Source organism: Cydia fagiglandana, chromosome 6 (assembly GCF_963556715.1).
Source record: "Cydia fagiglandana chromosome 6, ilCydFagi1.1, whole genome shotgun sequence".
Classification (NCBI taxonomy): Eukaryota; Metazoa; Arthropoda; class Insecta; order Lepidoptera; family Tortricidae; genus Cydia; species Cydia fagiglandana.
Window position 1 is genome coordinate 1,924,493 of NC_085937.1, and position 19,223 is coordinate 1,943,715.

Genomic DNA, 19,223 nt, shown 5'->3' on the forward strand with positions numbered 1-19,223 from the left:
AAAAAAAACATGAAAATAGTGATTGTATTGTTAAATAATGCCATAATAAATTAGATTATAAGCTTAAGAATTAGTTTTAGCCATAAATAAGAGTGGAAATACTAAAAAACTCCACATAAACATGCAAATAAAATGTTAGATTGTTTTTGTCCATTACTTCAAAAGTATAGAGTTTTGATGGAAGAAATTTATTGAAAATCGTAGATAAAAAATAAATACATCCAATTTAGCTTAAAAAATCACTTGAAAACTAGCAATTATTGTAAAAAGTAAGAAAAACAATTCTCATAGGAAAATTTGCAGTATACGGGGTCATTGAAAAATGGACCTTAATTTCATATATATAAAGTTCAAATTTGCTTGCACTCCCTAGCTAAAAAAGATGCATGTTGTGGTTGTCAGAAGAGTACAAAGATATTTTAGGCGACGATGGAGACGATGGTGACGAAGTCGACGATTGTAACCATGGTTACGAACAAAACAAAATAATACCATAATTTAAGGGGTATAAATAGACGGGCCAAAAGCCTAGGAGATTCATTCAGTCTACAGCAGCCAAACCAAGAAGAGCTCCAGGAGAAGAACCAAGAAGAAGGAAGAGATCCAGAGAAGCCCCAGGGACCGAGGCGGAGCCCTAGCGGAGCCTGCGCAGCCCGGGACGCCAGCCACAGCAGACAGAAGACCTTCAGCGGAGTGGAGTCGTCGAAGATCTACGGCGGAGCCTCTAGAGTCCAGAGGAGCCCTAGAGACATCAGCTGAGCCCTAGCGGGCATTCTCCGAACAACTTCGGGCAACGGGAGCTGCTTGCAGAGCTACAAGGGCCAGGTAGCCGAGCATCAGAGCGGGGCCAGGGAATCCTGAGCTACCCACTTCATAGAAGCCTTCAATTCTCCGGGTGAGTGTTTATAAATTCATAAAGTTGTGTTTTCTTTTAACTTGAAAAACTTAATACTGGTCTTTACTTTAGAATATTTTGGCAATGCGAATTTTATTGTAGTAGTAGTAGAAAAACACTTTATTGTACAAAAATCAAAACAAAACAGGAAAAATAACATTAATCATTTGTATAAAGGTGAACTTATCTCTTCCAAATAACTTTTGAGCAAATGAATTGTTTTCTATGATCTTCATTAAAATAGAGTGATATTAAATAAAAAAGCTTCAACTATGGCAATATGAAATTATGTGCTATTGATATTAAACATGGAAATTTTAATTCTAAAGAGATTTGATACTGAATTAATGAAAAATAATGTGCTTTTGCTCAAGAAAAATTGAGTGATTCATAAAATGTGAATAAAATTGGAATGAAGCCTTAACCAGAGAATAAGGCCTGGTGTAAAAAAGTATGCCAAAACACCCTGTTCAGATTTCATGATGTGGTGAACAACGGAAAGCTGAAGCGAAGCCGTAAGTCTGTGGGGGTAAGAGAACCTCTCCTGCATTCTGTGTTCAATACCATTTATAAATATTGATTGAAACTTGAACAGTTTATAATTTATTTGTATGTATTTATATATGGGCTTTAATCTGGTTTTGTTTGCGGGTAAAATTTGTAATAGGAAGCATGTTAAACTTAGGCATTGTCAGTCAGAATACTACTGCTTAGGAAATTTACAGGATCTATGCGGACATGGAGCCTTCGCTTCTGCAAGCCTTCACGTCAAAGAAATTCAAATGAATTGATTCTGTTTATATTCATTTTTAGTAGGGACACCTAGTTTTGCAAATTTTTGTACAAATAGCTTTGAATTTAATCAGAGATTTTAGTCTTTTAGTATGAGAGTTAGATTTTCGTTCCGTCATAAAACAAATCGCGTTGATAGGCTCGCTGGTTTTTTCTTATGGATTCTTTTCCAGCTTAAGTAAGATACGAATCCTTGGTCGAGACTGTAGGGTAAGTCGAGGCAGGCAACTTCTTAGGGACTAAATCATTTAAACTAAAACAAAACCTCTCAATCAAAATAATATAAAATCAATTTTTCAGTTAATAAATGCCTTAAAATCTATTCTGTTGTTTGCTTTAGTAATATACCTCTCTCTCTCTCTCTAAAGAACCTGAGTTGCTACTCTTCACAGTGTAGAGTCCTACCACTTGATCACAAGCCTGGCCAATTTAGTTTGTAAGATAAGCCACACATGCATGGAGCCTGGTCCTGATAAGGTTAGATTTAGGATCTTCAATTGTGGTAAGTATTCAATTTAGGGAAACTTTCAAGTGTTTTAATTTAGAGGTGAATGTTGGGGTATTTTTGGGCCGTCATCGTCTAGATAAGTAGAGTTCAGGCTGGGGTTCGTTTCATGTTTATATTCATCCCGAAACCGTGGGAAGATACGGGGATGCGTCGTCTGGAGTCACGTAGGCCACGAGAAGTTTCTGGAGCGTTTATGCTGTCGCTGCGGTGCCATTAAGATAATGAAGAGTCGATCCCGTGGGAGCGGCACTAATTGACAAACGCCATAAAATAGGTGATGCTTTACATGCGCCTGCACTTGTATCAGAGGGTGCGTTTGTTTATGCGGTTAGGTGCCCATTAGTTAGGCGCGTCTGCATCCCTTCTATCGACGCTGAAGATAATGTTTAATGTTTTGCCGTCGGTGTCTTGCTGGAGGTCGGGGCTGCGTGGGAAGCGTTCCTTATATCGTCTAGATATACGAGGCATGTATTATATAAGAGGTCACGTAATATTAAATCCATTAACCGTTGGAATGTAGCCGGAGCATTTTTTAAACCGAAAGGCATACGTAAAAATTCCCAATGTCCATGATTAGTTGAAAACGCAGTTTTTTCGATATCTTCCTCGTGCATTTCTATCTGGTGGTACCCACTCGCGAGGTCTAGCGTAGTGAAGTACTGAGCTCTACCTAATTTATCCAATATTTCCTCTATATTGGGCAAAGGATACTTATCTTCGATTGTCTTTGCGTTTAATTGCCTATAGTCTATAACCATACGCCATTTAACCTTACCTGATGCGTCAGGTTTTTTTGGTACAATGTGAACAGGACAACTCCAAGGAGAATTAGACTCACGAATAATGCCATTCTTAAGTAACTCGTTAACTTGTTTGTCTATTTCCTCTTGTTGTTTTGGTGGTTTCCTGTAATTGCGCACATAAATGGGCGTATCATCTGTCAAACGTAATTTATGTTTAACCGTATGGGTAAAGGTAAGTGGCTCTTGACCCGTATGAAACACATCTTTAAATTCGTGTACTAACTTGGTAATTTTAGCTTTTTCTTCCATATTCATGTGATCCGTTCGAATCGTTAATTTACTAGCTTCCGTTTTGTTTATTTTAACATTGTCTAATACTTCCGACACAGATTTTAATCCATTCGGTATCGGTTGTAAGAAATTATCAAAATTATTTTTAAATTTTTGTGGCCTAGGACTTAGGTTTGTGACACCTAATCTATATTTGCCATCTATCACTGACACTAATGCACAATTAATGAGGACGGTGTTTGTCCCGATTTCAGGGATAAAGTATTCGCCGTCCGGTTTGTTAGATACACACGTAATTAGATTATCCGAGAGTGGATCGATTTTTGAGATCTTCTCCGGATAGTCTATACTAATTGGAATTATTTTGTTTGGCATGATAAGTTCGCATTTCTTTGGGTGAATTATAGCATTAAGCTTAAAAATCAGGTCCCATCCTATCATTCCCGCATATTTAGGGTCAAAGTCATAGATCAAAAATTCATGTTCTATGTCTTCGCCTAACGGGTATAATTTTAAATTAATAGCCCCACGATGTTTTGTTTTACTATGAGCAGTCGTAATTGTGAACTCTTTATCGATAATTTCATTATAATTCTTATTAGATTTTAATACGTATAGATGATCCAATAAGGCACCTATTACTACCAGAATCTATTAAGATTTTTCCTCCCCATTCGTTTATAGTAATGTATGGGAGATGATCTTTATCCAAATAATTTAATTTTACGTCAATTCGTTTTGTGGATCTGTTTGTTGAAAAAAATTATCGCCATCATCTGAGTCATAATTATTCCTGTAATTATTTATGTTGTGTTCATTAGTGGTTATCTCTGTGTTAAAAACTTCTACCGGTCGTTGTCTTGGCGGTCTATTTATAGGTCGTCTACTAGTTGCGGTTCTCATAGAGATGTCGCTATCTAAATGGTCGTTCGATCTTTGGGGTTGTGGCTTTGGCGGGTACATTTGCCGCCATTGTTCTGGAGTTGGTCTCGGTTGGTTGGCCCATTGCATTTGGTTATTATTATTTGTTTGCTGATTAGGATAAGATAATTGAACGAATTGGTTAGGTGGATATTGAGTAACACGGTTTTGATTAAAATTATGTTTTATTGTAGGATGTTGATTAAAGGTTTTATTATTGTAGTTGGATTTTGGATTATATTTAAATGATTTTTCTTGTTTTCTTTGGAAGTATTCCGGATGTACTTCCAATTCGTGTTTTAATTGATTGTAAGCCTCATCAAAAGTGGTGTGTTGTGCTGAACGGATTAATCGATCGGTCGCAATATCCAAGTGTTTACATAATTGGTCAATGCAAACGTTCTCTAAAATGGATGTTGCTTGCGGAGAATCGGCTTTATTTTTAGCTGCGTACAAAAGTTCTTTTATTTTATCAGCAAATCCGAGTGCAGTTTCGTTAGGGAACCGTTTAATGCGAGTGATTTCAGAAAGTATTTGTTCGATACTTCTAGTGTCACCAAATTTAGATCTTAAGGAATTTACAATGTCTTCAACCGTGTTGTTTGGCATGTGAGCAATGGCTTTAATTGCTTCCCCGCGTAATTTGCTTTTTAATATAATTGGAAACAGGGCCCTTGCTTCAGCATCTGCTGCTCTAGCCAGCATTGTTACTTGATTTAAAAAGAAATCTAGAGTTTGCCTATCGCCTTCATATTTCGGCAAATATTTCTCAATCGGAGTATGGTTTAATGCCATTTTTAATTAATTAATTCGTATTCAAATTAAATTAATTAAAGCGTTATTAAATTAATTAAATCGTATAATTAGATACTGGCTCTTGAATAAAAGAAGAAAAAAAAATTGGTGGAAATGCACACAAGTAATTAGGAAGTTCAAAGGATAATGTAGGAAAACTCACAGGGTTGCCGCCAGTGCGATGAATACTGTGGTCTTCATAAGGCAGTGGTTGAATCTCTTCAGGTTGAAACCTTCCAGCTCGCGCCGACGATGTGTAGCCGCTGCTTGCTGGGAGACTCGCCCATCGCTGTCACCAGTTAAGTGTCTTGAGAGAACGGAGGTCTTCTTATAAAACACCGATGAGGAGGTATTTACTTTATTGGGTTTTACAATTATGAGGTTAATTAAATATAGTTGAGAAGCGCGAGGGTGTACCGGTACACCGAGCGATTCGGAGCTCACGTGTAGCCTGGTCGCTAGATGAGGACTCGATGCCAACTGGATGAGAACTGCCCGCCGCTGGTCGGGGTTGCTGTTTATATTCATCCCGAAACCGTGGGAAGATACGGGGATGCGTCGTCTGGAGTCACGTAGGCCACGAGAAGTTTCTGGAGCGTTTATGCTGTCGCTGCGGTGCCATTAAGATAATGAAGAGTCGATCCCGTGGGAGCGGCACTAATTGACAAACGCCATAAAATAGGTGATGCTTTACATGCGCCTGCACTTGTATCAGAGGGTGCGTTTGTTTATGCGGTTAGGTGCCCATTAGTTAGGCGCGTCTGCAACCCTTCTATCGACGCTGAAGATAATGTTTAATGTTTTGCCGTCGGTGTCTTGCTGGAGGTCGGGGCTGCGTGGGAAGCGTTCCTTAACTCTTGATACTTAATCCTAATTGACAAGACTGTAACTGGCATTCATTGACAATTTTGCAAACATTCATTGTCAACCTAGTTTAATAAAGATTAGACGTTGAATTTGTTAAAAAGCGATCAACTTTTGAATTCATAGAAATCTGCTGAACTAGGCCTGAGGTTCTGGATCAGGCATTTTACGTGGTAAAATTTTGGAGAATTAAACTCAGGAATAATCATTAATCATGGTATTTAAGAATTTTGAGGTACTTAACGTTTATTCTACCCAGAATTCTACCATATTTAAATAACCACAAAGCTTACTTCTAAGAATTTCTAATCCTAAACAAACAAACTATTTATATCATAAGGATACGTAACGAGTATACGTAAGAGTTTCTTTTTATAACTTATACTTTCTCAATGTCCAATTGTTTACGTCAAAATATATACGTAAGAGGAAGGATAGGTGGGCGTTTTCGGAAAAAAATATTTGGGTAAAATATTACTGTCCTACGACTTTGGTATACTTTTTTACCGTCAAATACTGTTTTAAAGTGTACTACATGTATACAAAAATTGTAAAGTGATTTATTATCTGAGTATTTATGGTAAAAAAACTGATTAAATGGTACTTTAAGGTAAAGAAAATGTACAAAAACTGAAGAAAGGGAGATGATTTTTGAGTGTCCCATGCACACTTTGCATACTTTGGATCCAAATATTATATATCTGCCTCCTTCTAGGCCCGAACCTGGTTGTTGTGTGATAAGATCGTACCAGCCAAAATCTATTAAAAACCTTATTTTTTAGCACCTAAAGTAAAAATATGCATTAAAGTTTAATTTATTGTTGTCCTTCAATATCGACGTAGTGGAAATTTCCACCAACGTCACGGAGTTTTTACCAACTTAGTAGCAAAAATCTACTAATATCATACGGATTTTTACATGATCGTAACATTATGTTCCTATACTTACCCGGTGTTTAGGTTTTACAAGGCAATTGGGCTCGAAAAAAGCTAGTGTAGGTTGTGCGTCACGATGTGCAGAAATTTGTTTTCCACAACGAACTGAATTAAACTGAAGATAAGGAGTCAATTATTGACTAAATATTTATGAATTACGTTAGATTATTACGTGTTGTATGATATCAAATAATTATAATTAAGAAAATTCAAACGATCAGACCGCTATTTCGCTTTATTAACCAACCGGCATGCCTACGTCACATCCAAAACGTTACGTGATGTATTAGTGGAACAAAAAAACGTGACGTATGGAATGAAAATGCACGATTTACATGCCGTCAGTTTAAGTTGCCAAAATATAGTAGGTAGAGTGATATTAAAAACACACAAATAATTTTATTCTAGCTATATTCTTCTAACTACTCGACCTACTAGTAATTACTTAGCACCAGTGGCGGCTCGACCTAAGAAACGCTGGCAGGCGCAGGTTATGCTTTCGACTGCAGCAGTATTGCAGTACGACAATACTGCTAACTGCAAATATCAAAAAACTGAGCAGCAACATCTATTTTGATTTTGTAGCAGTAATACAGTCGGCAGTATTATCGTGCTGCAATACTGCTGCAGTCGAAAGCATAATTACTGCAGGAAATTTCAAAATCTGTTAAGTTAAACTATAATAATAGGTATTAATTACTAAATTATTTAATTTAGTATAACATTAAGTAGGTATTAAATTAAGTAGCTATTTTCCGCACATGTAAACCCTTCATCTAGTTCCTAAACGCGATATTATGGTCCATAACGTCACTTTGTCCTACTGTGGCTGTGATTGATTTTATTAGAATTTATATTAATTTTTAGGATAATTGATACTGATTTCGATCTCATTTGCAAGAATAATATATGATAATTATTAAAAACAACTTTTTATAATACCTTTACCTTACGTTTTTTATAACAAAATGATTGCAAAGCAACAATTAAAACGAAAAATGTGACGTATTGGAAAGACTTCTTTAAATAACTTTATTGTAATACTTAGTATTGCAGTTGTTATTCGTTTTTAGAAAATTACAATTGTTTTGTATTTCAATAAATAAAAACTGGTTCACTTAAAACACTCCGATCTTCACTTAAAACCTGCCTAAAACTTGTAACGTAATGGATCGTCACATTCGCTGTCATTCAGTTTAAAGTGATTTATTAGGAATATAAATAATTTATATAGAAAGAAAGTAACATTTTCATAAAATATATAAATAGTAGATTTAATTCAACCCATTTTTAGTCAAAACAAATTTTTTTTTGGTGTGTGGAATTCCATTACGTGACGGACTCTAATTCTAAAAACGCCCAGGTACGTAAGAGTAAGAAGAAAATGAGATGTTGTGTTCCATCTGTACTTGTCCCACGTCTAGTTTCTCTTATATTCACGTCTACAGTGAAATATACGAGCAATATTACATCCAAACGTATTCAAAGCGCTTGTAGCCCAAAACAAAGCTATTCTGAACATCATGAATTCCTCTGAACATCCAAAATTACAACTTCGTATGCAACGTACCAAAACAGCTAACGCGACAGCCGGCCTAGCCAAGGTTACAATCGCTATCGCTTCGACAACGAAAAGCATTACGTCTCTCTATCACTCTTCCATATTAGTGTGACAGTGACAGTTGCGTTTCGATCGCTACGGAGCGTAAGCGATTGGCATCTTGGCTACGCGGCCAGGCGCGGATCCACCGTTGTGGGCACGGTGGGCATGCCCACAACCCTAATAGGGTGCCCGATTGTTTCCCCGAGTAGAATTACGCCGATTTTTGTTTCGCAGACGCTTTGGCAGAGGAACATTTGATAGAATTTCATTAGGTAAATATAAATACGCAGAGTAGGTAGTCAGTTGATCGATAGGTAAGCAGATTTACTTATCGTAGAATGATCGTTGAGTTTGGTAAAAGTTAAAATTGCCCGAGTAAATTCCATTGGCTGAAACACGGTAGATACCTATATACCTATGAAGGTACTTAGTTAAATATAACTACCTGTCATAAGTATTTAGTATCAGCTGACAACTCAAATTATTAGTGATACAGAATATAAACAGCATTTTTTTTTTAATTGTTAACTTATGGAGTCTTAAATTTAAATTTTAAACGTGCCATGCCAGCTTTTAATTGACTTTGACTGTCATAGGAGTTTTAGAGCGCAGGTCTATATGGACATGGAAAGGGCTCCATAGACCTTACAAAAAATCGCATGCCATTTTTGGTAAAATTCGGACTACTTAAGTGTAGGGGCAAGTGCTCTACATGTAGACATTTTCCAGATTTTGGCCTTATTTTGTTCATAAATCATAAACTATTGACAATGTCATAAACTTATTTATTTCTTTTGAATAATTATTATATAGTCTATAATTGCAGACTAGTTTTCCCACGTTAGCTAAATAGGAACCATAGATATAAAATAAATGTTAAAATTGATATTTTTGTCCATAGGTACAACTACTGTTTGTATAGGCAGGGTTTGTACCTATAGAGAATATTTTTGGTACAACTTTTCAGCAATTATTATGGACTTGATATTGTCTCCAGGAGGGTCTACAAAGACCTCGAAATCATCGTTTAGTATGCAAAGCTTTAGACGAATAAAGCTTGATTTTTCGTTAGTCAGGGTGTCCTAACTTCGCTTCACTTCGGAGTTTTAGGTCCAGATGAAGATTGATACCCGGCCTTTTTGCGATATTGTTAACAAAAAATTCACATTTTTTTGTTAAAAATATCGCAAAAAGGCCTATTTTCACAATTTGCGATATTGTTAACAGAAAATTTCGCGCTCGCTGCGCTCGCGTTTCTTTTTTCGTTCTTTAGATGACCCTGTATCTACATATTAGCTTGACTAGTAAATGAATAGAGTAAGACCAAGAAAAGTCTGCAATGATTTTGATAGGCATACGCAGTGCAAGTGCTAATTATAAGTCATAATTTCATAGACGTTTTGAAGATTAAAATAACACTTGCTCTGCGAGTGCTATCAAAATTGTTATTGTATATAAATTAAAAACGCAGACTTATTTCCCTGTACTGAATATACGTATTGTGTGTGCAGAATTGACTGTAAGGGGCCCCGTGCCTCGCACTGCCTAAGGCCACATGCTTAATCCGGCCCTGGCTGCGTCTCTTGTAGTGGCCGGCGTTGGCCCATCGTGTAGAGGAGCCATAAGCAAATGCATTTTTTAAGTTCACGATGGTAGTCTATCTATCGTTAGTAGTTCTTTAAATACCGGCAGTGTCCACAGGGACCACAGGCAAAACCGTCCACAATACTTATATGTAGTGTAATCGAGTGCCACTTGACAAAAACTTTAAAAAAAGTTATATAACGTTACTCGACTGAAGGTTGCTTGATGAAAAGATTACTCTACCAAATTGGTCTGCTAATTTATGTACACAGAAGCGATCTGAATGATATGTGAATCAAGAGTCGACCAAAAGTTAGTCGACCAAAAGTTACATCTACGAATAATTGACTCTGCGAAACCATTTTCGGCGAAACGTTGTAAGCGAATCGACAATTTGCTAAAAATTGGTCGGAGAATTATTAGGCTAGGTACCCCAGCTGAATACAGAACCCTAATTATTTGCAAGAATTATATATTTACTTACAGGGGCAATTATTTCTAGCTTAGTTTTTAGCTTTTTAGCGTAGTAATCTATCTAAGTGTGTATAAGTAGACTGAAATAAATCGCTTGCGATCCCTCTGCGAATTTATTGGTCGGGGATCATCAGGTACCCTCGACTCGCACTTGGCTGTTTTTGGAGTGGCTGTGACCACAACCCTTTTTGAGGGCTGGATCCGCGCCTGTAACGCGAAGCCTCCCTTTAAGGTACAGTAAGTCCAGCATAGTTTTAAAAAAAACCGGGCAAGTGCGAGTCTGACTCGCGCACGAAGGGTTCCGTACCATAAAGCAAAAAAAAAACAAAAAAAAGCAAAAAAAAAACGGTCACCCATCCAAGTACTGACCCCTCCCGACGTTGCTTAACTTTGGTCAAAAATCACGTTTGTTGTATGGGAGCCCCATTTAAATCTTTATTTTATTCTGTTTTTAGTATTTGTTGTTATAGCGGCAACAGAAATACATCATCTGTGAAAATTTCAACTGTCTAGCTATCACGGTTCGTGAGATACAGCCTGGTGACAGACGGACGGACGGACGGACGGACGGACGGACGGACAGCGAAGTCTTAGTAATAGGGTCCCGTTTTACCCTTTGGGTACAGAACCCTAAAAACGTATGTTTTTAGATCATTATACGGTGTCCCGATTCCGCATGGTGCTAGCTTGGCTGAGCTAACGCGAATCTTCCATCGGGGCCAAAAGTGAGTGACAATTACGAAAGCCACAACATTGAAATAATCAAAAATTAATATATATCAACTATTAATTTAAATAGTCACTGGCCCAATATTACTGAGTTCTATTTTTCACGTTTATCGAACTGATATTTAAAACATTGTCATATTGACATTCAGTCGAATGTCAACTAGGTATCTTGAAAATGTAACATGGAAATAGAACCATGTAATATTGTGCCAGCGAATTGTAGATACCTACACGTTTTAGTCTTATCTATATGAAAAACCGGGCAAGTGCGAGTCGGACTCGCGCATGAAGGGTTCCGTACCATAAAGCAAAAAAAAAACGGAAAAAAATGCAAAAAGAAAACGGTCACCCATCCAAGTACTGACCACGCCCGACGTTGCTTAACTTTGGTTAAAAATCACGTTTGCTGTATGAGAGCCCCACTTAAATCTTTATTTTATTCTGTTTTTAGTATTTGTTGTTATAGTGGCAATAGAAATACATCACCTGTTAAAATTTCAACTGTCTAGCTATCACGGTTCGTGAGATACAGCCTGGTGACAGACGGACAGACGGACGGACGGACGGACGGACGGACAGCGAAGTCTTAGTCATAGGGTCCCGTTTTACCCTTTGGGTACGGAACCCTAAAAATGAGTCTTTACAGTCTCTAGTATTCATACCTCGCATTCAATTTAAAAATGACTACAAACGCCAAAATGATTTGACTGTAATGATCATTTATGTTACCTAAAATTGTTTTTATTTATGTAAAAAAAAATAGATATGATCATTGCCCGTCTTAATGTTAACTAGTACAGTTTTAATAATTTTGGTCATATCTAGTTTTAAAACGGACCTATCAAACACTTTAATTGGCTACTACTTGCGAATCTTATACATTTGAAATGTAACCAGCACATACCTATAATTGTAACACGCACTTACAGTTGAGAATCTAAATTGGTACTTAAAGCAACAATATCTTGTTTCCTAAGATGTATGCTAGCTCATACCTGTGTAGTCAATTAGTCTGAATATTGACTTACCGCGCGGTGTGTTGGCAGGTAAACTGGGCGTGTTTGTGTAATGAACTGAAACTTGGTAGCTGTCTTCTACTTAAATAGGGGCTATAATTAATAACAAAAAAATGTTAACGGGCCATAAACGTCAATTAAGATTTAAGTATTAGTAGGTATGTGGGCTTATACATTATGGGCTTTTGTTCGAAAATAATATTATTGATACATCGTCTTTTCTACATTGATCTTATATTGTTATAGTTTTTTTTTATTATGTTTTGAATAATTTCCAGGTGTACCTACGTAACATCATGCAGATATTTAAGATGACTAACTATTAGTATTAAACTTTCGTGAGACATATTTTAAAATAACTATTCGTATACATTAATACAAAGGCCTTTTGCAATTTTTTAATATATACCTTGCTGAGTTTCTCGACTACAAATCTTCTGGATACTTCACATTTCTGGCTTTTTGTTGACGCTGACTGTACATAGAGTAACAGAATTAAACATGAACTAACTCCTACTCATAAAGAAGGCTATTCTACTGTTTTGAAAATATTGGTTTTTTCTCTCTAATAAAATATAACAGGTTTTGTTTTTAACCGTTTATGCTGATTGTATTAAATTAATAAATTTTAATGAAAGTGGCTCTCCAGATTCATTAAGTACAAGCAAATTACAGTACGCGGCTTGTTTTTAGCAACTCTTGGCATAAAAATGGACTCTGGTGCACATCGAAGCGAGATTTCAACAGTTACCACAAAACAGCCTCAAAAACAATGGAAAAATAAATTGGCCAGCAAATCTCCCCAGATTGCGTCTCTGGTGGCACCTCAAATTGCAATCTAACAATTAATCCCTTTGAGCTCCACCGGCGAGAGCTGATTGGGCAGCACCTTGCTCCTATTTCTAGCTTAGGTGACTTGGTTAAAAATAAAAACAAAAAACTTAACAGACAAATACGAGTAGCAGTACTAGAGGTACTAGCCGAAAGAGTATATCGGTTAGATGTACGATTGTATAAGTAATAACATAACAAACATTTATTTTTGACTATTTTGGGTTCAAATAGTTTGTCCAACTTTGTAATTTGGCTGCAAAGTCATGTTATATTTTTGTATTTTTATTAGATATCAGGGCTAAATTGTAATATGAAATCTAAGCAAATACCGACGCTATACATGTGAAATTGATACAAAGATGAATTTGTTAAGTACAAAAAAAAAACAATATAACGACAAACACTAGAATTCTACTTACTGTACCTATCTAAAAAATTATTTCGTTAGGATCAGTGTAATTACAAAAAATATCATGGGTTTTGATTTATTTTGGTAGTCTCAGGACCTGTCTAAGATAAAGTAAGGGCACACTCTTGCATTTTTTTAAATAAATCAAAAATTAATAACAACGTCTTTGCACACACCGTGATGAAATTTATACAACTATAAGATGAGCAACGACATCAGTCGTTATGGGTCAATTGCGGACGGTCTAGAACGCAAAATGACTACAGTAATATTTTGTCTATATCGCTATTAGTCTACATCACAAACGGTCTAGAACGCAAAATGCCCACTTTTTATATTTATCACCACATTTTACATAGGTAGGTTAGGTTCGTTAGGTATCTTCAAATGGCCGAAGGCGGGGCTCCGTCGACATTGCTATAAAGTTAAGATAAAACGGAAAAAATAATGTGGGCATTTTGCGTTCTAGACCGTTTGCCATGTAGACTAATTGCGATATAGACAAAATATTACACTAGTCATTTTGCGTTCTAGACCATCCGCGAATAACCCGTCGTTATCTGTGCAAGATCTAAATTAGGAGCAAATGACTAACACATACCTACGTACGCATCTATTAACTAAAAAGTAAAACTCTTAACGTATAATATTTTATTAACTAACTCCGCCTTATTTTAGTTCTTAATGAAGCAAATTGTCTAGAGCATTTCTAAGTAATAGCAATAGTTTACCTATAAAGCAAAAATTGAATACACGACTATACAAATACCTACTGTTTACTAACGTCATCTTGTTTTGTCGCACCCCAAACGAAACAATCTTGAACATTTATAATAGCGATAGTTCCAAATTAAAGCACGTTCGAACTACGAACGTGCCCGTGCCAGGTAACTGTGATATTTATTATTATTCATAACGAACATAACGGTACATTTTCCACGGCAAACGTAAATAATGGCCTACTAAAAGCACGAATAAATGCAAATTTTGAGAGCCCACTAATATTTGCCATAGAAAAGGTCAGCGGTAAAACACAATTTAGTACACCCACTGTGTAAGTATTCTAAAATTTAATGAAGGTAAATTGAGGCACCGGCTTCGGTTTATTGTTTTTAGTTTATTCACATGTTATCATAGACGAGGAAACGTGGCTCGCATACTTCAGTACCATTGCAACACTGAAATGTATAAATTGGGATCATCTCGGAATAGCACGCACGAAGCTATTTCGCCGCAAACTGCAAAATTTCTGTGACCAAATCCGATAACTGGGAATATTGTTATAACACTGGTTTAACCGTTCTCTGTTCAAACTGTTGTCACTTCAACGTAAGGGTCGCAGTTCCACTCTATAACTGAGTAATTGCTCCACACAAAATTGCCCTTTATTGATAGAGGCGCTTCTAGAGCTAGATATAAAATTGCCTTGGCGCCGTCTTGGAAAACTTTGCTTGATTTTCGTTCGTCTTTACTTTTGAGACTGCCAGGATTGACACAGTTGATCACGATTCCTTTACTACTCCATTCTCTATGCTGCAAGAAAGTGACAGCATTTAGAGCTACCTTACTGACAGCTTGCACGCTTAAACCCCAGCCTTCAGTTTTCTCGATGCCTCTTCTACACGCCTCTTCATAATCTTGAATAATAGCTACTAGCTCATCTTCCGTCAGATTTGTATCACTAATCCTTTTTCTAATCGCTTCATTCTCGATCGTCGCTAACAGACCAGCTGGTCCCGACACATTTACCACTTTCGCATTTTCAACTAACAAAGGATATATGAGCTTCCCGAAATTGATGTATCCATAAAAATTCACACTAAGCGTTCTTCTCACTTTCTCAGCATGGGACAACTTCTTCTCAGTTTGTACATAATCCGTGTTGTTGATCAGAAGATCTATCCTTTCGTCTTGATCTTGTATGTAGTGTCTGAAGTTGATAATACTTTTCGTATACGTTATGTCCATACGATAGTAGTGTAGATTCTTCGCATTTTTCTCTAAGGTGCGAAGTATATTGTAGCCGATGGATTCGTCTTCTGTAGTGAAGTATATTTTTCCTTTGTATGTTTTTGTTAGTTTTTTGAGGACTTGGTAACCGAGGTTGCTATCGGCGGCGACCACGACAGCTACGGTGGTCATAGTGGTAGTACACTGACTGTTATCGAGTTATCGGCGCCGATGCGTTATCTCGACTGACATGGCCGTATTGTGCGAACACGATAAGACTTTTTAAGTCTCTGATAAGAGATAACATGAAAGTGATGCTGGGAAAAATAGTGCGAGTAAAATATTGATGATAAATTATATAGGTATTATATTATACATGGTTAGAAAGGTACGGTTACGGCTTATAATTGTTGTGCCCTTTAAGATTCAAGGGGCTTTAATATTTTCATTCAAATCATTTATGGGACTTAAGCTAATTAATTTGATTGAAAATATTTAACGTACCTATTTTGTTGTATAGTTTCTAATATTGTTACGAATATATATTTTGGGGTTTGGTAAACACATCACAAATCTTACATAATAACATCGGTGCTAATCAACACATTCTTTAGAGATTAACCTATTAAAATACTTATTCTTCCCAAACTGCAAATCTCTCCTTCCCCATTGCATCTAAATGTGAACTCTATAGTCTTCCAAACAAGGTCACTTTTTACATTACACCATGAACCAAGATACGAGCTACTGAAATATAATTCATACATTATCGGAGTCAATGAGCGTGTTCAAATCACTACATACGTAATACGATTACTGATTTGAAAATTAGTATATTTTTTAATTTGAGCCGTATTAGTTATAATGTACTGTTGAAATTCGAATGCAGATTATTCGAGTTGAGACTTTTTAAAATTAAAGCATGGTTTCTTATCGGTTGGGATGGCAATAGATTAGTTAATTATATTTGCTAGTAATATCGGTCAAAGGTCATTATCAAGTTTGCGAGTGTGTTAATTACTTAAATAACGGGACGATCAAATATCAGTCTGATAAATACTTAACCTAGTTAAAGAACTATTCTTAATATATTTCTTTTGTGGTCTGTGCGGAAAGAGAAGAGTGGTGGAATAAAAAGGAACCCTTACATTCTACGACTCTTCTGTTTCCACACAGATTCTATACCTACCAAATTATTGTATTATCATTTTTTTCTATACATACGAATAATAGAAGTACGTTAAATCAATTTTATTACATTATTGACCCATCTTCAAGCAAAAACATAAGTATTGACACTGACAGATCTGGTCCATATCTTAACCAGATAAAATTCATATCCTATAATTAAAACTCGCATATGCCTATTTAGCCATATTAGTCATTTTTGTACCCCGCACAAATACACTCTTCTTCCTGGCGTTTTCCCGGCATTTTGCCACGGCTCATGGGAGCCTGGGGTCCGCTTGACAACTAATCCCATGATTTGACGTAGGCACTAGTTTTTATGAAAGCGACTGCCATCTGACCTTCCAACCCAGAGGGGAAACTAGGCCTTATTGGGGGATTAGTCCGGTTTCCTCACGATGTTTTCCTTCACCGAAAAGCGACTGGCAAATATGAAATGAAATTTCGTACATAAGTTCCGAAAAACTCATTGGTACGAGCCGGGGTTTGAACCCGCGACCTCCGGATTGAAAGTCGCACGCTCTTACCGCTAGGCCACCAGCGCTTAACCCCGCACAAATACACATCTATTCATATTTTTAAGGTCAGATATCTACACTGTATGTATTTATTTCTGTGGCAATACTAGAACGCCGCTCAAAGGACTCCGTATAAATATTTATTACTTATTTCGATTTTGTGCTGAAGCGTATTTTTCAATCAATTTCTATGCGCAAACAAACAAGATGGAGCTATCATGTGAGAATCATTACGGGTCTTCTCTATTTAATTTACGTTAATTTCACACGCGTGCTCCGGGAGTTATTTAAAATCAAAGTGCACAGAAATCGGTTTTTCGCGAATATCAAGGTTAATAACAAAATTTTACGGTTTTGACACGTATTTTTAGTCAATCGTGCGACATGTTTCGGAGAGCCTAGGTGTTCTTTCTCAAACTCTAAAGATAGCATTCGGCAAGACGCTGCCGCAGCCCGGCAGCCGCGACCGACCGCCGCCGCCGAACGTGACAGCTGGGCGGCGCCGCCGTAACGGCCTGGCCACGACATTGGTCTAAGGCGACTGGCGGGGCGGCTGGCGGTGCGGCAAACGCGAGCGACCGCCAGGCATGCCACGTACTTTCAGTAGCGGCGGCAGCGACTAGGAGCGGCTGGGACAAAGTCGTATTTAAAATCATGTTTTTTATTCAAAAGTGCCTAGAATATATTTCATTGTTTGTCAATGGGTGCATGGGCTAAATACAGTACGACAAATTTATTTACATCTAGTTTAGTATTTTATATATTGTATATATAAAGCACCCAAAAAAACGAGTGCTTACACAAAAATAAGTGTGGAGACGTCACAACATACTTAAATACGCGAAAGTACATTTAAAATTTCAATAATAAACCCTTCCGTCTCCGTGTCGCTCGAAAAAAAAACAAAATGTTTTGTTCCGTATCGCACCGCTCGTTCGTCTCGCCGCCTAGGCCGGTCGCGCCGCTCCAAAGTCGTGGCATCGCCCGCGCTGCCGGATACAAATGTTCGAGTCGCGCCCCTCCCCGCTCGCCGCCGCCGCCGGTCGCCCGGTGCACGCCGCGCGCGTTGCCGCTCGGCGACAAGGCTCGTGGCATGCATTATGCGTCGCCGGGTTATTGTTTTTGCGACTTACCGCCGGTCGCCGCCGCCGATCGCCTTAGACCAATGTCGTGGCCAGGCCGTAGCATTCGGATAGGCGCGACCGGGCGGCGACTGCCGGGAAGCCGCTGCCGGGTCGCGGCAGCCTCTTGCCGACGCTTACCTTAACAGTGCGAGCAGCGTTCTCGACGGCCGTGCTACTGTGATTATTTACCCTTCAATAATTAAAATGAATGAGTGAATGAACGGAATTATTTTAATGTTAGTATGTCTCACGACAGATTATTTACCCATCAATAATTAAAATGAATGAACGGAATTATTATAATGTTATGTCTCATGACAGTTTAAATTCGATTAATATCAAAGTTAGTATAGCTTCGAATGACCTTTACATCTAAGTACAAAATGTAGAGCACCGACTTTATGTATTTTATAGTTAACAGAAAAAAAGCTTTTTTGTGTTAAAACCACAAACTGACTTAGGTCTTATTTAAAATCGAGGAACCGAAAGACTGGTATCTACCAACACTATTTCCTCTAAGTCCCGTTAGGAAAACCAATTTACGAGTAATCTGTTATTACTTGAAATTATTACCGAGCTAGAGCTCAAGATACACTAGCGTCACATGGGCGATGAAAATGTTTCGCGAATTAGTTAACAGAGGGCGATGCCTAAGTTCTAAATAGAAAAACTTGTGTCATTAAGTGGCGAGGTTCATACTTTATGGAGTTTAAGGCGTTCGAGAAAAAAAGGTTAATGTCTTGCGGGGATAAAAGATAAAACATTGCTAGTATAAATTGGGATATTGCGGCAACGAATAAAGCGGAATTTCACCAGTGTACGGCGCTGTGACTCTGTGTGTTTTCGGCACAAGCATATTCAGTACGAATGCTTGTGCCGTATAGTGCCGCACACTAGTGGAATCCCGCCTTTAGGCTTTGAAAAAGTGCATGTTACCTTGTTTCGGAATAATAATACGGGTGTACAAATTGGATATGCAACAAATACAAGAATTACGTTATTTTTTTTACGACGAGTCCAGTAGCTCTACCATCAGTTGGCAGAGTATT

General features: G+C 37.5%; 2 protein-coding genes and 1 long non-coding RNA gene across 12 annotated transcripts in view; 1 reads left to right on the forward strand and 2 right to left on the reverse strand.

Moving 5' to 3' along the window:
• Positions 1-19,223, reverse strand: part of LOC134664917 (disintegrin and metalloproteinase domain-containing protein 11) — a 733,539-nt gene that overhangs the window by 651,938 nt on the left and 62,378 nt on the right. The gene's annotated exons all lie outside the window — the stretch shown is intronic.
• The window catches only part of LOC134664935 (uncharacterized), a 91,745-nt gene that overhangs the window by 25,151 nt on the left and 47,371 nt on the right, over positions 1-19,223 (forward strand). The gene's annotated exons all lie outside the window — the stretch shown is intronic.
• Positions 14,492-15,709, reverse strand: LOC134665548 (uncharacterized). The gene has a single exon (XM_063522526.1). The coding sequence runs from the start codon at positions 15,534-15,536 to the stop codon at positions 14,703-14,705; it is 834 nt and encodes a 277-aa protein (XP_063378596.1). The 5' UTR covers positions 15,537-15,709; the 3' UTR covers positions 14,492-14,702.

Excerpts from the sequence above, each read along its gene's own strand:
- LOC134665548 (XM_063522526.1), bottom strand. The coding sequence starts at position 15,536 with ATGACCACCGTAGCTGTCGTGGTCGCCGCCGATAGCAACCTCGGTTAC.